The sequence below is a fragment of the Eulemur rufifrons genome, chromosome 7, assembly GCF_041146395.1.
Source record: "Eulemur rufifrons isolate Redbay chromosome 7, OSU_ERuf_1, whole genome shotgun sequence".
NCBI lineage: Eukaryota > Metazoa > Chordata > Mammalia > Primates > Lemuridae > Eulemur > Eulemur rufifrons.
The window spans coordinates 187,548,960-187,573,443 of NC_090989.1; the positions used below are offsets into that span (position 1 = coordinate 187,548,960).

The 24,484-nt window shown below is 37.6% G+C and overlaps 1 protein-coding gene and 1 pseudogene across 1 annotated transcript in view; one reads left to right on the forward strand and one right to left on the reverse strand.

Annotated features, from left to right (window-relative positions):
* RAD18 (RAD18 E3 ubiquitin protein ligase) overlaps nucleotides 1-24,484 on the reverse strand; it is a 129,355-nt gene that overhangs the window by 86,581 nt on the left and 18,290 nt on the right. Inside the window, exons 3-5 of the mRNA XM_069473849.1 lie at nucleotides 16,471-16,532; nucleotides 15,215-15,285; nucleotides 111-445 (exon numbers count right to left, since the gene is read on the reverse strand). Of these exons, the coding sequence (XP_069329950.1) occupies nucleotides 111-445; nucleotides 15,215-15,285; nucleotides 16,471-16,532 (468 nt within the window). The remainder of the gene's footprint in view (nucleotides 1-110; nucleotides 446-15,214; nucleotides 15,286-16,470; nucleotides 16,533-24,484) is intronic.
* On the forward strand, nucleotides 1,161-12,393 carry LOC138387822 (ZZ-type zinc finger-containing protein 3-like; annotated as a pseudogene).

Here is a 24,484-nt window from a genome sequence, read left to right on the forward strand (position 1 = left end):
GAAATCTAGTTTTTCCTTTCCCCCTCAAAAATGCTACCTATTTATTGTGTCATGAGGATAAGAAGATTGCCATTAAGTAAGAAAATACACATATGAAAATAATTTCCTACCTTTAGTAACTTGTTTCAAAGTGGACGTAGATGGTGACTCAGGACCATCAGCAACTGAGGAGCCTGGAGCCATCTTTTCTACAGAATGGGTCTCTCTGGTCTCTGCAGTAGTGCTTGCCTCTTTTCGAGGGCTCAATTTGCTTTTATTTTCTCTTAACAACTCTGATGTAGAACCACCCACTTCTCTGATCAAGAAATTGTCCATTAACCTGCTCCCCTGCTTTAAAGAATGTCTGAAGGCTACAGGAGTGTGTGCTTTGACAGCAAGGTTCTTTGAAGAGGAAGATGCAGGAGATACGGGTGGTGACTCTAAAGCAAACTGCAACAGATGATTCCTTGAAGCACAAAAAACACAATAATTAAAATATCAAATTAAGCATAACAAACTAACTGACATAAGCTGCTTTCCCAATTAACACTTGTTTCTCTGACATATAGAACTTATACTACAATGACAACCAAACCAAAGTGTTTCTTCTAGAATAAAACACAAAGCAATAAATCTGACTTAAAAGGCAGTCAATATGCCTACAAAAGAAAATGGAGGGACATCAGGTTCTGGCCATGGGGAATAGCTGATTACTCTCCATCCATAAATAACTCTAAAATCTGGATAAAACATATAAAACAACTGTTCATAGGCACTGGACTGAAATCAACATAACGCTGTGATCCCTGAGAAAAGAAACACATGAAGTGATCCAACTTCCCCTCAAGATTTTACCCTGGAAGCATTTTCTAGGTGCCAAGTATTGAACTGAAGTCCAAACAGGAACTTCTCCTCTCACAGGGTAGAGGAAACAGGGATCAGAGTTCTGGGTAAAGGTTCTTAGGATTGGGGGAACAGGGTACTTGGTACAAGGTTGCTACAGAAAGGCAGCTTAGAAATTCTCCTTCATTCCTGCTCATCTCCAGGGCTGCTCAAGATGAGACAAAAGCACAGGAGATCTAGTAGGAAACAGATACTGGGAAACTGAGATTCCAAAGGTTAGTGCTGGAAAACTATTGGTGTTTGAGCCCAGCCAAAGCTGAGAAACCTTAGTGAAAACCATGGACATTCAGGTGAGACCCCACAAAGGTCATACCTTAGGAAAAGGACCACATTGTGGAAATATAAACAAAACCAAAACAGACCCTACCTAATAAAACACTACAACAGGCCTTGAAAGAACAAAGGTGATGAGCTAGTAATTTCCTGCCTGTCAAAATTTATCTTTCCAACAAAGATAATTCACAGCTTCTACAACATTTCACCTACAATACTCAGCACACATTTAAAAATTATTGAACATGTAAAGAAACAAGAAAAAGTAACTACTAATCAAGAGATAAAATATTCAATAGAATGACAAAACTTTAGAAGTGGAGGGTAGATTAGTGGTTGCCAAAGGTAAGGGTTGTAGGTATGACGGGTTGGGAGGGACATGGGTGTAATTATAAAAGAGTAACACAAGACTCCTTGTGGAGTTGGAATTGTACAGTGTCTTTATTGTGCTAGTGGATACACAAACACATACAGGTGATTAAATTTTAGAACTTAATATGCACACATACAAATGCGTACAAGTAAAACTAGGGAAATCTGATTGGTGGATTGACTCAATGCCAATGTCCTAGTTGTGATATTATGCTAGAGTTTTACAAAATGTTACCTTTGGTAACTGGGCAAAATGTACAATACAATCTCTTTGTGTTATTTCTTACAGCTTGTATGAATGTACAATTATCTCAATAAAATCTTCAATTAAAAAAAATATTCAATAGAAGCAGACTCAGAAGTGATCCAAAGAGTGGCATTAGCAGATAAGGACCTCAAACTATGATAAACATGTTAAAGAAAAAAGAAGAAAACACAGAAATATGGACAAAAAGATAATGTATTATGAGAGAGACACAAAATCCATAAGAAGAATCAAATGAACAGTCTATAATTGCAAAATACCACATCTAAATTGGGTATAACAGCAGACAGAAGACAGTATTAGTAAACTTAAAGTTAGGTCAACAGAAAATATCCAAACTGAAGCACAGAGAGAAACAGACAAAAAAAAAAAAAGTATGATAATAGGACATAATTGGAATCGAGAAAGAGCAGAAAGAGAGAATGGAAAATAACCAATATTAGAAAAATCAAAGGCTGAGAATTTTCAAATCTGATGAAAAAAAGAATTCACATGAAATTCAGTGACAGAAAGATAGCTAGAAAATTTCTAAATGTTAAGAAATTAAGCACCACACTCCTAAACAACCCTATAGTTCAAATCACAATGGAAAGTAGAAAATATTCTGAGTTGAATGACAGATGGCATGTAGGTTCGCCAAAACAGTCCCTAGAGGGAAAATTATTGACAACAGAAAAAATGAAAACCAATATTCTAAGCTTCGAACTTAAAAGGGTAGGAAATGAAAAACAGACTAAATCCAAAGAAGAAAGGAAATGATAACAGATACTATTGAAATAGAAAAGAGGTATATATAAAGAGAAAATGAGCAAAGCCAAAAGTTCGTTTGAAAATTTAACAAAGTATTAGATCCCTACCACTAAGACTAAACAAGAAAAAAAAAAAGTGAAAATACAATTAATAAAACAAAGAATTAAAAGGAGAAATCATTATAAATCCTACAGAAATCAACAGATAATTAAAGGACACTATGTATCATTAGAACACCTTATAATGATAAATGTGAAATTTTAGATGAAATGGACAAATTCCTCAAAAAGCACTATTCATCAAAACTGACAAAGGAAGACACAGAAAATCTGAAGAGTCCTTATTATTTATTAAAGAAATTGAAGCTATAATTTAAAATCTTCCTACATAGAAAACTCTAGGCCCAGATGGCTTCACTGGTGAATTCTACCAAATATTTATGGAAAAAATAATATAAATATTACATAACCTCATCCAGAAAATAGAAAAGAAGGAATACTTCCTAACATTTCGAAGCCAACATAGCCTTGATAACAAAATCACACAAGCACATTGTAGAAAAGGAAAATTATAGTCCAATAATCTCTCATAAATATAGACACTAAAATCCTAAGTGAAATATTAAAAAAATGTGAGATAAATTTTTAAAACATAATACATCCTGACCAAGTGGGATTTATTCCAGAATACAAGACTGGTTTACTATTTGCAAAGTCAATCAATGCAATCCATCACATTAGTAAAATAATGGAGAAAAATTATATAATCATCTCAATAAAGGTAGAAAAAGCCTCTGATAAAATTTAACATCCACTCATAATAAAAAACACTCAAAACATCAGGAACAGAAAGAAATTTTCTTAATTTGATAAAAGATATTTTCACAAAACCTACAGCTAATATCAGTCATTAGTGAAACACTGAACATCTTTTCCTAAGATTGAAAACAAGATAAGGATGTCTATTTACTACCATCATTTCTCTTAAAATTATACTGGAGGTCCTAGCCTATTTGGTAAGATCCCCACCCCACCCCCCAAGAAAAGGAGATAAAAGGTAAAAGATTGCAAAGAAAGAAAGCAAACTTTCATTTATAGATAAAAAGATTACATATATACAGAAAACGCCAAAGAATCTATAAAAAACTAGCATTAATAAGTGAATTTTCATAAGGTACTGGATATAATGTCAATAAACAAAAATTAAAGTTGTGCCTGTATATTAGCAAACAGAAAATAAAATTTTAATACCACTTAAAAAGCCATAAAAAGTATTAGTATTTATGAATAAATTTAACAAAAGTGTGCAAAACTTATGTCCTTAAAATTACAAAACATCGCTTAGAGAAATAAAAGGCCTAAATAAATAAAGAGATATTCCACGTCTAGGGACTAGAAGACACAACAATGTTAGGATGCCCAATTTTTCCCACATCAATTTATAGATTAAATGCAATCCTAATTAAAATACAAGCCACTTTTTGGGGATGGAAATGATACATTCACTCTAAAATTTACATGGCAATGCAAAGGTCCTAGAATGCCAGTAGTCTTGAAGAAGACAAGAGTTAGAGAACTTGAACTACCAAATTTTAAGGACTTATAGTACAGCTACAATATTAAAGAAACTGCAATATTAGCTTAATGGAAGACAAAGAGAATATGAAACATAATGTATCCAGAAACAGACCCACACAAACACAGTCACTTGATTTACAACAAAGGAGCCATTGCTATATAGTGGGTCTTTTTAATAAACAATGTTGGAACAAATGAATATTTGTTGAGAAAAAATAAATCCCAACTGCTACCTCCATCACGTACAAAAATTAACTTGAATAGGTTCATAGACCTAAATGTAAAACTATAATAATTTTAGAAGAAAACATATCAAAAAACCTTGACAAGCAAAGATTTCTTAGACTAAAAAAGCACAAATCATTAAAGAGAGAAAAGAGAAACTAGACTTGATCAAAATTGAAACATTTGCTCATCAAAAGATACCCTTAAGAAAATGAAAAGGCAAGGCATGGACAGGAGGACAAAAATTGCAATATATATATTTGACCAAATACATAAAGAACTTCTACAAATCAATAAGAAAAAGGCAAACATACAATTTTTAAAAATTGATCAAAAAACCGGAAGACATTTCAAAGATGTAAGAATAGTCAACAAGCACATGAAAAAAGGTACATTAGTCATCAGGAGATGCATAAAATCACAATGAGCTACCATTTCACACCCAATAGAATGCATAAAACTAAAAGGACTGACAATACTGAACAGTAACCAGCATGTGGAGCAACTAAAAATCCCATCCACTGCTGGTGGGTATGGTACAACCACACTGGAAAACTGTTTGCCAATTTCTTAAAAAGTTAAGCATACATCTATCCTATAATCCAGAAATTCCATTCCTAGATAATTACCGAAAAGAAGTACAAGTATATGCCTACACAAAGATTACATACAAATCTTCAGAGCATCTTTTATTACAATAGCAATAAACTGGAAATAATCTAAATCTATCAATAGATGAATAGACAAATAAATTGTGTATGTTCATATAATGCAATGCTATTTAGCAATAAAAAAGAGTGAACACCGATACACACAAAAACAGACAAATAACAGAAAGAGTATGTGAAGTGAAAGAAAAGAGTATATACTGTATGATTCCATTTACAGAAAGTTTAAGAACAATCTGTTATGACAGAAAACTAAATGGTGGTTGCCTCTGGGGGTGGAGATTGACTAGAAGCAGAGTAAGAGAACTTTCTATGGTGATGGAAATCTTCTATCTTGATTGTAATAGTAATTATATAGATGTATGCATTTATCAAAATTTAATGATCAAAATCCAAATTTGCTTTATGTATTTCACTATGTATTTTTTACCACAGTTTTAAAAAATCAAGAAATAGTAAGAATAATAACAATTTAAGGAACCTCACTGATACACTAATTAGAAAAGCTAGAATTAAAAAGACAATACCAAACACTGGTGAAGACATGGAGCAATTAGAACTCTCATTTTGCTAGTGAGAGTATAACAGATTCTAACAATTTGGAAACTAGCTTTAAAGATACCAACAAACAAATGAATACCTATCCTATGACCTAGCAATCACACTTCTAGATATATGCCAAGAGAAATATATGCCAAAAGACATGTAAAAGAATGTTTGCAGCAGCTGTATCACAATAGACAAAACTAGAAACAACGCAAATGTCTATTAAAAAAATGGACAAAAAATTTATCCATATAATATCACCTGAAATTGGAAGACTCAGAAGAAGATCAAATGTTTACAACCTGACATATTACTGGATTGGATCTCCCTTTTTCTATCGGCCTCAAATCAAAAAAACCACTCTATTAACACACACACCACCTAGGGGTTAGTTGCTTCATTCGACAGGAAATGGTATAAAAAGACTCAACACAGCAATTATTTTATTCTGCCTCACAGTTTTATAGAAATTCACAAAAATTCTATTTACATCAAGATGTTCTGCTTCATATTATATCTAATTGATAGCCATAATCTGAATGTTCTCTGACCCTTTTAATTGTGTCCTAAGAGTAATAGGCATATCTAATATTTTAAAATAAATAATCAGGATTTAGGGAGGATAAGGAGATGTATAGAAGAATTAAGATTGTGCATGAGCTGATAAATGTTTAAGTTAAGGGATAGGCACTTTGTGGGGGTCAGAGGAGAGTTCCCTATACTATTTTCTCTACTTTTGTATATGTTTGAATTTTTCCACAATAAGAAGTTTGAAAATAAATAAATAAAAGCTACAATAGAAGGGAGGTTAAAACAAAAACTTAAGGATCTTGGTCTTTGAGAAGAAACAGAAATAAGATAAAAGTATAGAACCACAATAGTCCCTTTTCCTTCCAGGATCTGAATTTGGTACAAAGAAGGTTCTTAAAAAGCTTTCATCTCATCTACTAGTAAAGCAGATACTATTCAACTAATAGATAAAATTTTCACCAATGAATCATTTCCATGCTACACAGTGGTAGTCCTTTTCAGCTAAGTGTCTACCTAGAGATTACTATTTTTGCTTTTCTTCACAATTCAAATAATTCTACTAATTTTCTCTCCTACATCAGTACATGCTGATAAAGACGGACAAACTGTAACACCAATGCCATGATATAATTATCCCCCATGTTAAAGTTAAAATTCATTAATTTATTCAAGTGCCAACTACTTTTTTTTTTTTTTTAATTTTGTTTTTTTGAGACAGAGTCTCACTCTTTTGTCCTGGCTACAGTGCCGTGGCGTCAGCCTAGCTCACAGCAACCTGAAACTCCTGGGCTCAAGCAATCCTCCTGCCTCAGCCTCCCAAGTAGCTGGGACTACAGGCATGCACCACCATGCCTGGATAATTTTTTCTATATATTTTTAGTTGTCCATATAATTTCTTTCTATTTTTAGTAGAGACCAGGTCTCACTCTTGCTCAGGCTGGTCTCAAACTCCTGACCTCGAGCGATCCTCCCACCTGGGCCTCCCAGAGTGCTAGGATTACAGGCGTGAGCCACCGTGCCCGGCTGCCAACTACTTTTGACAGAGAAATATAATGGAGATCAAAACAAAGTCTCTGTCCTCATGAAGCTTACACTACAGTAGGGGAAAAGAATAAACATAAACATAATATATGAGGAAAGTGCTATTAAAAAAAATGAAGCCAAGTATGAGGAGATACTCTTTATACTTGAGTCTCTTTTCTTTTTGTTTTGGAGACAGTCTTGCTCTGTAGCCCAGGCTAGAGAGTGCAATGGCGCAATCACAGCTCACTGCAACCTTGAACTCCAAGGTTCACACAGTCCTCCTGCCTCAGCCTCCCAAGTAGCTGAGGCTACAGGCACATGCCACCATGCCTGGCTAATTTTTTGTAGAGACTGGGTCTTGCTATGTTGCCTAGGCTGTTCTCAAACTTCTGGCCTCAAGCAATCCTCCAGCCTTGGCCTCCCAAAAGTGCTGGGATTATAGAGATGAGCCACCACACTTGGCCAATACTTGATACTCTTTTTTATAGGATGGTCGGAGAAGGCCTCACTGAGAAGATGACCCGTGACAAACAGAATCCAAAGAAAGCAGAGTGACTAAGGAAGAGTCCAAAGAAAGTGGAGAGAATAAACCACTTGGCTATCTCAGGAAACACTGTTTCACCTAGAAATAACAGCAAGTACAAAATCTCTAGGGTCAGGGTACAATTAACATGTTTGAGAAATGCAAGAAGGCTACTAGGAAAATCTGAATAAACAAAACGGAGAGAGGTAGGAGATAAAGTCTGAGAGGGAACAAGACTATGCAGGGACCAGAGGACTGCCGCTGAGAGGACTTAGGCTTTTGCTCCAAATGAGATGGGGAACCACCACTGGATGGTTTTAAGCATGGTCTGACTTTTTATTTTAAAAGAATCACTCTGGTTGCTGTCCTCAGGAAGCACTTGTAAGAGGGTAAATACAAAAATAAGAATACCATTGGGAAGTGATCACAGTAATACGGGCTGTCACTGGCTTGCACCAGGATGATATTGGTAGGGAGAAGAAAAGCAGTCAGATTCTGGAAGTGTTTTGAAGATAAAGCCAACAGGATTTACCAATGGATTGACAGATTAAACAGTGTAAAAGACAAGGATCAAGGATGACTCCAAGGTTGTTAACCTGAGAAACTGAAAGAGAGTTTTGTTTCAGAAATGTTAAGCGAGAGTTGATCTTAAGAGGTCCTAGTATAGATGTGAGATAAACAGTTTGATATAGGAGTCTGAAGTTCTGGGCAAAGATCTAGCTGAAGATATAAATTTGCATGCCATGGCATTTAAATGGTACAAATGGCATTTAAAACCATGAAATTGTTTATGACAATTCATATACTTTAAAAATAAGCTGGGTGAAAATACTAGTTCCAAAATTGATGCTTAGACTTAAATTGAATTGGTAATTTTCCCTTAATTTTCATCACCCCTTTGAATTCATATTAAAGTGAGCTGGTATTGCAATGCCTAACAGCACACCATAGGCACTCAGATATCTGTTTGATGAATTATGAACTTTCAGAGCTGGAAAGATCCTCAAAGATAAATCAATATACTTATTTTTACACATGAATAAATAAAGTCCCAAAGAGGTTTACTGATTTGCTCTAGGTCACCCAGCTAGTTAGGAAGGGCACTCAGATAGGATCCCAGATATCCAGACATTTAGTCCAGTAAATTACTCTCCACATGATTTTTTGCTCTAAGTAACTTTGACTTAATAAAGTATGGGGAAATCTTGCCCATTTGTTAACTATACAATAACCCTACCTCTTCAGAATGCAGCTAAGAATCAAGAGTCAAAATAGGCCTTCGTGTAGACATGAGCAGCTATAAAATGTATGCAATCAAGCCCATGGACTTCAGTAACTAAAGTCCCTGCAATGCTTGTTCTGATCTGAAAACACGCAAACAGCAGTCTAGAACCATTTAGCTAAACAAGCAGAGGCTCACTCAAGCACAAATTCTTATTAGCACCTTAGGGCACCAACGTATCAGAGAGCAGTTACATGAGAATTAGTAGGGCCAGGACTGGAGCTCAGTCTGCCTAAATTCAAAGTCAGTATGATTTAAACTGCACCAGAAAAAAGTGAAATTATGTTCTACATCTACTTTGTGAGCTGCTAAAGGAATTCTCTACCATGACTGTGACCTAAAATGTTTAAATTCTTAAACTTTGAGTGCTTATAGAAAAACTCATACCTTGATGGTGGATAAATCAAAGCAGTAAATGATGCTCTCTACTCTCGATTCCTAAAAATAATAATAGAGATGGAAACTGCCTGCTATATGAAAACAGAGAAACAATTATTTTCTTACTTAGGTCAAGAGTGATGTTCCACTTAGACAACAATATTCTAATTAAATTTTTATTCAACCCAACGGGTTCTTAAGAACATTATTTTAAATAAAACTAAGTCAAGAATAAAACACATGTTCTTTGAAAATAAAAGCCACAAGTCAGAAGAAAATGTAAGAGCTGCATGTCAGTCTTTTGTCTGAAAACCTCTAAAATTATTTCCAATATCCTTTTATTATTCATTTTAGAATATTAAATTTTTAAAATCATAATGGCACATAAGATGGCAATGATAGATGGAATAGACAAGAAGAAATGAAATTGACAAACAAAATAAATATCTTACATTTTAATCATAAGATTAAAGTTCCTCCCTCATCAATCTTAAACCAAAGTTTAAGTAATAAAATTGATTAGCACAAATTTCATCCCTACTAATTTTGCAAATGAAGTACCATAGCACTGTACACATGACAAATGTCCAAGAAATGGTCGCCACGGGATGATGCTAATAACAATGGCAATTCCAAGAAGGCAAACAGAGGGAGAAGCAAATTATATAATCTATCTCGACTTTACAAAGACTGCTTCCCACCCCACCACACCTACTATAAAGAATAATTAAACAGCCTATTCCTTTGGAAGGGAAGAGGAGAGTTCAACCATTCCAAGGCCTCAATTTAAGTTACCAAAAGGTCCGTGAACACACAGATACTGACCACTTCTCTTCAAAAAACAGATGCTATTATTTGCAAGGCTTCCTTTTTCGTAGCAATGAGGCTGTTATGCTTTTAGTACCAGCTGAAGGAAAAAATACACCTTGAGATGTAACTTTACTGTCTCAGAGAAAAATCAAACAGCCAATAAATTCACTTGTAAACACACGGCCCCGGCGTCGAGCTTCCTGCGGCAGCGACCGCCCAGACAAGTGCGGGGGGCCAGGGCGTGGCCACGTGGGGAGGCGCCGCGGCCGCCACCGCCCCCCGCGCGAAAGATACCAAGTTGTGCTAGTACAACCATGTAAATAATTAATACCTGAAGTCTCAATCTAACATGGACATTAACAGTGATGACAGATAAATACAGATGATTGGGAATCAAATATTAGGCGAAACACTTTTAAAAAAGTGTAACAGGCTTTTAAGAAACACATCTGCAGGATCCTGTCTATCTTAATGCCGGTAGAACTCAGCTAAAGGAATTTAGGAGGTTCTAGTATTCTCCATCGCTGAAGCTGAGAGTCTGAAACCCTGATGCTTAAGCTCTATTCTAGATCATAGCTCCAACTCCTTCAGGATATAAGGAAAAGAGATAATATCACCACAATGATAGATCTTTGGTTGTACAGGTTCCCAACGAGCGGATCATGATGATCGTATTATAGGGATCTGCCATAGCACGGCTGCTTCCCGATCTACTCGTGTTACAAGATCAACAGTGGGTTTAAACGGCCTGGATGAATCTTTTTGTGGTAGAACTTTAAGGAATCGTAGCATTGCTCACCCTGAAGAAATCTCTTCTCATTCTCAAGTACGATCAAGATCACCAAAGAAGAGACCAGAGCCTGTGCAAATTCAGACAGGAAATCATAATGGAAGAACCACTGATTTAAAAGAGCAAAGCACCTGAGAATCATGGGTAAGCCCTAGGAAGAGGACTTTCTTCTTCTGAAAAGGATAACATAGAAAGGCAGGCTGTACAAAATTGTGAGAGAAGGCAAACGGAACCTGTTTCACCAGTTTTAAAAAGAATTAACTGTTGTCTTAGATCTGAAGCACCAAATAGTTCAGAAGATTCACCTATAAAACCAGACAAGGAATCAGCAGAACAGAGGAATATAGTAGTGGACAATGATGCAGATTTTCAAAGGACTAAACAAGCCGGTCAGTGTCTTATACTGGATGATTGTGAGAAAAGGGAAATTAAAAAGGTGAATGTCAGTGAGGAAGGGCCACTTAATTCTGCAGTAGTTGAAGAAATCACAGGCTATTTGGCTGTCAATCGTGTCGATGATAGTGATTCAACTGTTATAAACTGTGATGACTGTCAGCCTGATGGAAACACTAAACAAAATAGCACTGGTTCCTATGTGTTGCAGGAAAAATCAGCAGCTGAAAATGGGGATTTGGATACCCAAACCTCAATGTTCCTTGAAAGTAGGAAGGAGTACAGTTATACAGACCATAACATGCCTTGCACAAATTCAGAAGTGCAGGTCAAGTTGGAGGACCACAAAACAGTAACTGCCTGCCTGCCTGCGGAACATGTTAATCAGCTGACTACTGCCCCCTTTCTGAAATTCAGTCAACTTTAAGGGATTGTGAGGAGGAGGTAGATGAGGTGGGAGATAGCAGTGCCTCAAAAGAGCAGCGTAATGAAAACACCAATAATGACCTAGACACAAGTATTGAGAGTATGCCAGTCTCTGGGCCGGAACCACCTTCAGTTTTAGACTGTGTCTTTATCGGAACCTCAAGAACATCGTTATGCCCTGAGAACCTCACCATGAAGGGCTGCCCCTACCAGAGGTAGTCTCACTAAAAACAGTTTTCCTTGCAGAGAAAATGGACAATTTGAGGAGAATAATCTTAATCCCAATGAAACAAATGCAACTGTTAGTGATAATGTCAGTCAATCTCCTACAAATCCTGATGAAATTTCTCAAAATGAAAAAGGGATACACTGTGACTCTCAAAATTATGGAAGTGAAGGACTAAGTATGTCACCCTCAGAGGCAAGACTCAGTATTGGACATTTGCCATCTGCCAAAGAGAGTGCCAATCAGCACATTACACAAGAGGAAGATGATGATCCTGATACTGATTATCTAATTTCTTTTAACCACAATGAACTGTTCTTATTACTAACAGTGAAGCACTACAGGAGGCAGCTGTGGCATTGCTTCCTTAACCAGCTCATGGTGTGTGAATGTTATAAAACTGTCACTCAGATATATTTTTTAAATGTAATGTTATATAAGATGATCATGTGATATGTACAAACTATGGTGAAAAGTGCCAGTGGTGGTAACTGTGTAAAGTCTCTAATTCCTGTAAAATACACAGCCTTCTGCCTCTGTATTTGGAGTTGTCGATACAACTCATCAAAGAAAACTGCCTAATATAAAAATCATATATATGGTAATAATTTCCCTCCTTTGTAGTCTGCACAAAATCCATAAAAGATTCTATTTTTATTACTATTTAAACAAGTGATTAAATTTAGTCTGCACAGTGAAGAAAAGAAAAAAAGAGACATAGCCCCTTCCTCTCACAGACTTTAAAAACTAACTGGTGAAGGACTTTAAAATAAGGAAAGCAATACCTTTAATTAGAAGAATCAGGGAATTTCAGAGTTTCTTAATCTAGGAAAGTACACCATCTTTTTATGATCTTAAGGAAATAACTAACCAGCCAATTTCTACAATATCATAGTAAGTGAGTTCAGAGTACAGTTAGCTCTCTATCTGCTAGTTCCACATTCATGGATTCAAGCAACCATAGATTGAAAATATTTTAAAAAATAAAAACCACCATACAAAATAACACAAATTTTAAAAGAGAGTATAAGAACTATTTATATAGCATTTATATTGTATTAAATATTATAAGTGATCTAGAGATGATTTTAAGTATATGGGAATATGTGTGTAGATTATATGCAAATGCTATACCATTTTATGTAAGGGATTTGAGCATCCAAAGATTTTGGTTCATCAGGGGTCCTGGAACCAATTCCCCGTGAATACCAAGGAAGACTGTATTAAACTTGATCATTTTCAGAATGCAAACCAATGAAATGTGCAATTCTATTGCAAGAAATATGTTTATACTTTTGGAAGCAATGTAAGGTACCTCCAAGAATGTTCCAACAAGCCTGGAAGCCATATATACTCATGAGCCACATAATGACTTTTCATTCAATGACAGACCAAATATACAATAGTGTTCCAATAACATTATAACGGAGCCAAAAAATTCTTATCACCTATGGACATCTTTTTTTTTTTTTTTTTTGAGACAGAGTCTCACTTTGTTGCTCGGGCTAGAGTGAGTGCCATGGCATCAGCCTAGCTCACAGCAACCTCAAACTCCTGGGCTCAAGCAATCCTCCTGCCTCAGCCTCCCGAGTAGCTGGGACTACAGGCATGCGCCACCATGCCCGGCTAATTTTTTCTATATATATTTTTAGTTGGCCAGATAATTTCCTTCTATTTTTAGTAGAGACGGGGTCTCGCTCTTGCTCAGGCTGACCTATGGACATCTTGATGCTCTTGATCCTGTGTAGGCCTAGGCTAATGTGTATGTTTGTGTCTTTGCTTTAACAAAAAAGTTTAAAAAGTAAAAAAAAAAAAAAAAAAAAAAAAAAATTTAAGTAGAGCGAAGCTTACAGAATAAGGATATAAAGAAAATATTTTTGTACAGCTGTTATAATATGTTTGTGTTTTAAGCTAAGTATTATTTTTAAAAAGTTAAATAAATTAAAAGTTTATAAAGTAAAAGTTATAGTAAGCTTAGGTTAATTTATTATTGAAGAAAGAAATATTTATTTTATAAATTCAGAGGGCCTAAGTATACAGTGTTTATAAAGTTTACAGTAGTACACAGTAATGTCCTAGGCCTTCACATTCACTCCCCACTCACTCATTGACTCACCCAGAGCAACTCCCAGTCCTGCAAGCTCCATTCATGGTAAGTGCCCTATACAGGTATGCCATTTTTTATCTTTTATACTGTATTTTTACTGTACCTTTTCCATGCGTAGATATATTTTGATACACAAATACATACCATTGTGTTACAATTACCTGCAATATTCAGTATAGCAACATGCTGTACAGGTTTGTAGCCTAGGAACAACAGGCTATACCACGAAGCCTAGGTACGTAGTAAGTTGTATCTAGATTTGTTTAAGTACATTCTACAATATTCACACAATGACAGAGTCACCTAATGACACATTTTTGAGAATGAATCCCTATTGTTAAGCAACACATAACTGTACTTAACTATATAGGCACCTGTTATCTAAACACACTATGTTCTTAATAAAAATTCTTGCTTGACTTGTATGATTAAAACTAAAAATAATTCAAGATATTGTTTGGCAAAACATGCCTTTTAATATCCCTTTGGATAACCAAACTCACACATTCATGCATTTGATAGCTAGGAGGTAAAGCTGCATATCTGAGCTTTATAAAGTACAAGCAATTACATATTTCACACTGCACATCATTTAATACATGCTGAGTGAATCAGGTTAAGAATTAATGGGTTAATATATGACAGAACCAATTATAGATATGTGCATATACATGGGTTAACACACACATATGTACACACACACATATATATATATATATATATATTACCCAGCTCTGTCCACTTAGAGAGCTAGAAGCAATGACACCCCAGTAGCAACAAGCATACGCTGCACCAGATCCTGGTTTCTAAGTAACATTCTCCAATAAAAGGAGCTCTTTGGAGAAATGGTTGATTCTAGGGCTGGGGCAAGATAAACAAGATAAACAAGGAGTATCCTAACACCTAAAAGTAAAGAAGTCCTCAAATCTGTATTTTGACTCTTAATTGTTCTTTATAACGGGAGAATTTGTTAAGTAAAGGAAGAAAATCTTATTACTATTAGATTTTGTATGTGTGAATGACTACTGTCACTTCCCTCCACCCTTAAAAGAAGTGAAGGAAATGCAGGAAATCCTGCATTTCCTAATCCAAAAGTGCACAGAGTAAAGTGAAAACACATATAAAAGGCAAAAGTAGTTAGAGGTTAGTCACACAATTAAATCATACCGTGCAAAATTCAAGCTTTTTACCAGTTCATCTAATATGCGGTTATTTTTCAGGTCTGTCTCTGTGACTGTCTGGAAAAAAAAAAAGATGGAAAAAGGTCAAAAGCCATAATTAACTTGTCATAATCTTGTTTTTGAAAATGTCTGACCCATCCTCCTGAGGCTCTCCATCCCACTAAGTCTTCCAGGAAAGCCTCAAAATAAATTTCATTTATCTCATACTAATATGGAATTTTAAAATAGTGAATTAGTATCTGCTGACTGGAAGTCTGATAAAAACTCTCCAAATCATCTGTTAAAATCGTATATACTCAGTACTAAGACAAAACCTAACATGAGCAAGAATCTTTCTTCAAAATGCCAACACTCAGCTTTCCCAAAAATTTCTCCTGAAAAACAGAAGAGAGATGGCTCTTTTAAGCAGTAACATTGAAAGAGGCATTAAGTGTTCATAGAGAGTTTAAAAATAAGATTGGTTTTCAGGAATGCAAGAGAAAAATGACAAATCCAGTACTTATTTAGCATGAATACACAGTTTGCCTCAGTGGTATCATCTTGACAAAGGCAGTATAGATCATTGTAAAGATCTCAAATTTGGGAGACAAACTGCATAATTTCTTACATAGGGAAATAGTTCAGACAAATTCAATGACTTCCTGATACCACGTACCTACCAAAGCGGCCAAACTAGCCAAACCCTCTAGCTAGTCCTTTCCATTAGACCTCATTGCCTCTTCTCATTTTATTCCCACTTATGTTTAATTTCCCTTTTAATCTACCTTTCCACCTGTTCCTATTACTTGAAAAGTTTCAGAAACTATAACAATAAATTTCCCAGTGTTTTCCCTGAAGATCTGGTTGGGGAAAGAGGTAAGGCTACCCATTAGCCTGAGAAAGCCCAACGGCCATGAATCTCTTTGCCTTCTGCACAAATACTTAGACCAGTCCTTTGCAACTGAATAATCATACCATCAGAGTTTCTGCCAAAGGTGAGAAACAATAAAAAATTAGGAGCCATAAAAACATAGGTCATAAGTATTAAAGAGTGCTACATCCTGATCTTAAAATTAATTTTTATTTCCTAAAATACATTTAGGTTATGAGTAATCGTAATGAAAAATTCAACAAAGCCCAGTTCTCCTTACATGTACTTTAGGAGTACTTCAATAACTACACATCTTCCCATGGGCTTTGCATGTAGATAAAGCAGAAATATTTGCACCAATCAATCAATAAGTTAGAAAAAGAAAAACTCACCACACAACAAGTTGGACATTGAGTTTTATAGGATAGAAATTTTCTTATACAGAGAGAACAGTCTGCAAAAACACAAAATGCAACATAATAAGTTAATTAAGCTATATTAATAATACAGGAACCTGACTTCTAACAAAATCTGACTTAAGCCCTAAAATATATCCATCATCTAGGGTATATTATTGTAGTCTTAAATTTCTAGTACCTCTAATCTATGCACATTTATATATGTAATTAAACTATTTTTAGGGAAAGGAAATATGTCAAATATAATGATCCCTAGGACATCACAAATCCATGAGCAACATACATCACTCTGTGTACTCTATCTGTAAAACACAGGAAACACACATGCCAGACCTGGGCTGGGTATTGTATAAACATGCTAGATATCTCTATTGCCTACCATTTGAAAATATATATTTTGAAATAAGATACATAAACATGTTAAGAAATAAAATATTCCCAAACTATCAAATTAGGATTTCTACATCCTAACTCTGTAAATGATATCCATCACCCCTCATTTAACAAGCATTTTTGTGGCAAGCACAAAGAAAAGAACAGTGTATAAGGGAAGGTTCTTGACTTCAAGGAGCTAACCAAGTAGTGAGGCAAGTACAGCACAACTTAATGTAATAAGTCCTAACAATTTAAGCAAGAAATAGGCATAAACTAAATTTGCCACACACTCAAGACAGTATGAAATGCTTTCCCAGTCAAAGAAAAAGTAGATGTGACTAACAGAATGGTACCTTACTGGCAGCTAATTTACTAGTAGCCCAAATTCAGCCGAGTTAAGGGGTCTCGTTAAAAGGCATTCAGTTTAGTTGAAGAGGAGGAGACAGTATAATTTCAATGGTACAGATATCCAGAAAATAAACAAATCTTGCCACCCTAAGTAAGAGTATCTCAGGAGGAAAAAATGAAGGAACACGTTATAAAAAGGATAAAACAAGCAATAGGTTAAGTTCTTCTGGGAAGCAAAGATGAACAGAAGGGACCAATGAGGCATGTAAGGGGCTTGGAAGTCACCACTTCATCCTAACAACAAGTAAAAAGCTGAACAAACTGAAAAACCAACAACTCTTCTTAGATTCAGCAGAGAAGCAAAGTGACAGGCAAACTATTGCGCCCCAAACTGGAGAGGCAGACAGGCAGGTACAGCAAATCACAACTTACAAGAGCAGAAACCTCCACCAGAACCAGAGAAAAAAAATCCATGCTGGAACCATTGCTAGAGGAGGAAAACTTGAACCATAACTGACAAATTGCTGGAGGCTCAGTATGGACAAGTCTGAGAATTAAAAACTCCAGGGGAACCTGTCTTTGGGGAGGGAGGCATTCTACCAAGTTCTCACAGTAAATTTTTGAGAAAAATAGCCTGGTACTTCTGGCAGGGAGAGAGTTAAAGTAATCACTTTGAAATAATAAACCCAGAGCACTCAGTTCTTCTTAATGAGACCTGCCCTCAGGAGAAACTATTTTACCAAAGCCTAACCTATTGTGGTTTTAGCAGAGTTCTGCTGACCTGGGAAAGGGGAAATACACAACTCTAGCCCTCTCTAACCATCTTGTCCAACCTAAGGAGGGCAAAAACTGAGAAGCACTTGTGAAGTTCACAGTCTAGGGGCAAGGCTCACTAAAAGATTGAGACTTAATCATAGGACTACAGAATGCTTCCTCTCCCACCACACCTAAAAGCCTATTTACTGTAGTTCCTTTCACCCAGGACATTTCTGGCTATTTAAAAAAAATTAGGCTGGGAACGGTGGCTCAAGCCTATAATCTCAGCACTATGGGAGGCCAAGGCAGAAGGATTATTAGACCAGGAATGTTTAAAAACTATGATTAAAATGATAAGGGCTCTAATACAAAAAGTAGACAACCTGCAAGAAGAGACGAGTAATGTAGAAATTCTAAGAAAAAATCAAAAACAAATGCTAGAGATCAAAAACACTGTAACAAATGAAAAATGCTCATTAGTAGATTGGACATGGCTCAGAAAAGAATCTCTGAACTTGAGGATATGTCAATAGAAACCTTCAAAACTGAAAAGCAAATAGAAAAAAGACTGGAAAATATGGAACTGAATATCCAAGAACTGTGGGAACACTACAAAAGATGTAACATACACATAATGGGACTACCAGAAGTGGTGAAAGGAACAGAAGAAGTATTAATATTTCAAGCAAGAATGACTGAGAATTTCTCCAAATTAATGTTAGACACTAAACCACTTATCCAGGAAGACCAGAGAACATAAAGCAGGATAAATGCCTGAATGAATGAATGAATAAATATCAAAAAGCCACAACACCTCAGTATATGATATTCAAACTACAGAAAATCAAAGATTAAGAACAAAAATCTTGAAAGAAGCCAAGGGGATACAACACCTTACCTCCAGAGGAGCAAAGATGAGAATTACATCTGACTTCTCCTCACAAACCATAGAAGCAAGGAGAGAGTGTGGTGAAATATTAAAAGTGTTGAGAGAAAAACACCACAGATATAAAACTGTATATCCTGTGAAATTATCCTTCAAAAGTGAAAGAGAAAAAAGGACTTTCTCAGACAAATAATAATTGAGAGAATCAGTTGCCAGTAAACCTACCTTGCAAGAAATGCTAAAAAAAGTTCTTCGGAGAGAAGGATATGATTTAGGTTGGAAACTCCACTCTACATAAAAAAAAAAAAAAAAAAAAAAGGAAGAGCACTGGAGAAGGAATAAGTGAAAGTAAAATAAAAACTTTCATTTTTCCTCTTAATTTAACAGATAAGTTTGTACAAAATAATAACAACAAAGTATTCGTTAAGTATGCTTATATGTGTGTATATATATCCATAAATACATGCATACTTATGTATGCTCATATATAAGTGAAATGAATGACAGCAATGATACGAAGGACTAGAGGGAAGAATTAGCTGCCTTAGCTCCGGCTGCCATAACAAAATACCACAGATTGGTGGCTTAAACAACAGAAATTTATTTTCTCACAGTTCTGGATGCCAGAAGTCCAAGATCAGGTGGCAGTATGATTAAGTGTCTGGTGAGGGCTCTCTTCTTGGCTTATAGACAATACCTTCTCATCATGTTCCCACATGGTGGGGTGGGGAGAGACAGCAAGTTCTCGTATCTCTTCTTATAAGGGCACTAATCAGGTCGGGCGCGGTGGCTCACGCCTATAATCCTAGCACTCTGGGAGGCCAAGGCGGGAGGATCCCTTGAGGTCAGGAGTTCGAGCCCAGCCTGAGCAAGCGCGAGACCCCATCTCTACTAAAAATAGAAATTAGCCAGACAACTAAATATCTATATAGAAAAAATTAGCCGGGCATGGTGGCACATGCCTGTAATCCCAGCTACTTGGGAGGCTGAGGGAGAAGGATTGTTTGAGCCCAGGAGTTTGAGGTTGCTGTGAGCTAGGCTGACGCCACGGCACTCTAGCCCAGGGAACAGAGCACGACTCTGTCTCAAAAAAAAAAAAAAAAAAAAAAAAAGGGCACTAATCACATCATGATGGCCCCACCCTCATGACCTCATCTAAACCTAATTATCTCCCAAAGACATCATCTTCTAATACATTAGGGGTTAGGGCTTCAACTAATATAAACTTGGAGAGGACACAATTCAGTCCACAGCATTCCACCCTGGCCCCCAAAATTCATGTCTTTCTCATATGCAAAATCCCAACAGCCCCAAAGGTCTTAACTCATTCCATCACCAACCCTAAAGTCTAAAGTTCAAAATCTCATCTAAATATCACCTAAATCAGATATGGGTGAGACTCAAGGTATGATTCATCCTCAAGCAAAATTCCTCTCTAGACTCATTCTAGTAATTGTCAACGTTATTCTTTTTGTACTATAAAAAGTCTTCTGAGGCCGGGCGCGGTGCCTCACGCCTGTAATCCTAGCACTCTGGGAGGCCGAGGTGGGCGGATCATTTGAGCTCAGGAGTTCGGGACCAGCCTGAGCAAGAGCGAGACCCCATCTCTACTAAAAATAGAAAGAAATTATATGGACAGCTAAAAATATATATAGAAAAAATTAGCCGGGCATGGTGGTGCATGCCTGTAGTCCCAGCTACTCGGGAGGCTGAGACAGGAGGATTGCTTGAGCTCAGGAGCTTGAGGTTGCTGTGAGCTAGGCTGACGCCACGGCACTCACTCTAGCCTGGGCAACAGAGTGAGACTCTGTCTCAAAAAAAAAAAAAAAAAAAAAAAAAAAAGTCTTCTGAGCAATACTGTAAGTCAAGAATTCCTAAACCTGATTCTTCAGCTCAGGCACCTAGGAGAATGCTGTTGTAGTGTCTCCAGACACTACTCCTGGTCATACTGATTCAATGGATTTTAGTCAGTAAATCACACCCATAACATGTATTTTGATTCAACAACAGTAACAACAAAAATTAATTTCTTAAAAGTTAATGTAAGTTGCTACTATTAGGTTGAACTATGTAAAACTGTCATTTAGGGTAAGTAAAAAAAAAAAAGGGCCAAATATTGGCAATTTCGTGTGGTTCAATCTTAACACTGTGCACCTTGTATGCTTTGTTCTAAGTACTTTACATGTATTAACTCTTTTGCACCTTAGAGCAACCCTGAGGTTGGTACTACTATTAGTCACATTTTACAAAAAAGAAAATGAAGCACAGACAGGGCTTAGCCAACTTGCCAAGTTCACAGAGCTTGTGGCAGAAGCAAACACCAGAGCCCATGCTTTTAACATATTAAAATATTATTTAAAATTATGGATGCTCCTTGACTTACAATGGGGTTACATCCTAATAAATCCATTTTAAATATCTTAAGTTTAAAATGCACCTAATAAACGTATCACTAAAAATTTGAAGTATGGTTATATAGCCAGCTCCATAAGCAAAAATGCCTTTTTATAGATCTCTTATGTTTTAAATTCCCTTATGTTTTATTCTTTATATAAATTCTCTTATGTTTTAAAGCCCATAAGATTTGCTGACCATAACTTTGTAACTTCTATTGAACTGATGCATTCCTTTTTGAGTTTTTTCCCCCAGAAACAGCAGAACCTCCTTGCAGCCATGAGATAACTAGAAAGCCTTACACCACCTGTTTGTCCAGAGAAGACAAGATAAGCGACACCCCACCACACAGATCATGCCCAAGGACCCACTACGCCAACTACTCCCCTCATCCCACCTGTGCACAAGGATGAAAGAATGACCAATATTAACACTTAGCTCATTATACTACTAAAATCCCCACACTGGGAGGGATATATCTGCCATTTTTGATCATGTGATGTATGTACTAGCATGATTCCTCACTGTGCTTGCGTGCCCTGCACTCCACTCCAAACAGGCAATGATGCTCACTCACCATGCATTATTCATTTCACCTCTAGAAAAACCCCTGACACTGTTGGTCAGGGAGTCAGACTTGAGGCAGTCCCTTCCTCCCACCTCCCGGTTGATGTATCCTCCACAATAAATCTCCTTTCTTCCTTGACAATCCTCATTGTCTCAGTAATTGGCTTTCTGTGAGGTAAGCAACAGAGGGAACCTGCCCCCCTTGCAGGTTTGTTAACAATGTGGGGGCTTGTCCAGGACCTGTTGCTCGTGGCTTAGTGGCCACGGAACAGGGAATGACTTTAAAGCCTGCCTAGCAGCTGCCCTGATGAGCTTCTGAGAGAGGCTGGGAGAAACCTCCAGTGGGAAAAACCGGTTTTGCCGGGTCTAATCCTGGCCACATTGTGTACCAGGCATCTGGTGAGGTAGTCCCCAAGCAAAACCCCCAGTGGATTTACGAACATGAGAAAGATCCGTTAAGAATGAACCATTTCTTCAATTGCATGTCGGAGGGAATGAAAAATGCCAAACCAAACCAGTAAACTATGATAAAGCAAGAGAGATTACTTAGGAAAGGGCTGGATATCCAGCTTAACAGGCTCTCTGAGGCTCTCAGAAAATATACTAGCACAGACCCAAAGACTGCTGAGGGCCAAACACTTCTGGCTATGCACTTCATAACCCAAGCTGTGCTAGATATTCAAAGAAAGCTCCAAAAGCTGGAAATTAGCCCCCAGACCCCTCAGGCAACATTGATAGCAGAGGCCTTTAAGGTTTCTAACAATCAGGACCTGGCACAGAAGGAAGAAAAAGATGAGAGAATGAAAAGAAAGGCACAGATTTTGGCTGCCATAATTATAGGCCCTCCTCCAGGTGACCCTAAGCAGCAGAGGAACCCTGGTCGAGGGGTAACTAAACCCCAATCGGCATTGGCAGTACTACAGCACAACCTATGAGCATACTGTAAAGGAGAGGCATTGGAAGAAGAATTGTCCACTCCTTTCTGGGAAGCTGGGATGGATGGGACCTCCCCAGCCCACTCCTCTCATTACTAGCCTCTCAGATGAGAACGCTACCTCTCCTGCTGAGGGGGGCCAAGAGCTCACCTGGTTCCAGCCCTAAAGGATTCCATTTTCATCACCACTGCGGAGCCTCACATGGTGGGTAAGAAAACTGAATTCCCTTTGGATACTAGAGCTGCCTACTCTGCCCTGACCCAGCCTGTTAGACCTCTCTCCAGTGCCAACTGTGCAGTGACAGGAATAGATGAACCAACTGAAGGTAAGACAGTTTACCTTTCCTTTAACATATGAAATTGGATCTAAGGCTACCACGCATTCCTTCCTATATGTCCCTGAGTGACCCCTTCCTTTATTAGGTCGGTACTTATTGTCTAAGTTGGGAGCCTCAGTTTCCCTCGAGGGGATGAGGGGACCCCATGTGGGTCTTGGTACTCCCTGAAAAGGGAATCCATTTGCTGGAACTTTTGGCTCCCCGAAGACTATTGGCTCCCCTATTCTGGAAAAAATACAGGCTCAAGTGAAAGAGTCCATATAGGACACCAACACTCCAGGACGGGCCATCAATGCTGAGCCTGTTAAAATAAAATGTAAGCCCAGCATACCATACCTGTGCAAACCCCAGTACCCGCTGAGGCTGGATGGAAGCTTTACAGGGAATATGGCCCCTCTTGCAAAAATTCCTACCACATGGGCTAATCCAGCCCTGCCAGTCCCCTTGTAACACCCCAATCCTGCTTGTGAAAAAGCCAAATGGAGAATACTGTGCTGCCCCAGAGGTTTTGAGATAGCACCCACCTCTTTGGGCAAGTCCTTGCAGAAGACCTTACACACAGACCTTATACTAACAAACGAAGCCTTACTGCAACATGTTGACAACTTGCTTATCACCCGTGAGGATTTCTATAGTTCTCAGGAAAATACTATTAAGACCTTGGATTTCCTAGCTGAATATAAAGTCTCCTCATCAAGGGCCAGATCTCTCAAACACAGACCCAATATCTGGTATTTATACTTACTCCAGGAGCTAGAACGCTTGCTCCAGACCAGACGCTGGTCAGTGCTTAGCTACCAATTCCCAGCAACAGAAGGGAGCTGCGAGGATTCCTCGGGATGGTTGGCTTTTGCTGGATTTGGATCCCAAACTTTGACATCATTGCCAAACCCCTTTATAGAGCACTCAAGGGAGGAAAAAAGAACTGTTCCACTGGGACAAGGCTTGCCAGTAAGCCTATGAAACCCTGAGGTCTGAGCTAGGACCAGTCCCTGCCCTGGGACTCCCAGATTTGAAGAAACCTTGTTTTCCTTTTTGTACATGAGAGGTCTGGTCAAGCCCTAGAGGTCCTAGTCCAGAAACCAGGGCCTGTCCAGAGGCCAATGGCTCATTTCTCCAAACAATTAGACCTGACAGCTCAGGGGTGGCCTGGCTGCCTCACAACAGTGGCAGCCACCAGCCTCTTAAAGAGGCCCCCACACTTACACTAGGCCAGCCCCTTGAGGTTGATATCCCTCACCATGTCCACGATGTGCTAGAAATAATGGGGCACCACTGGTTAACAGAGGCAGGCTAACTCCATATCAAGCCTTCCTGTTAGACACCCCAGACTTGGCCTAAAAAGTATGTCGGACTCCAAATCCTGCCAGTTTGCTTCCATTGCACACT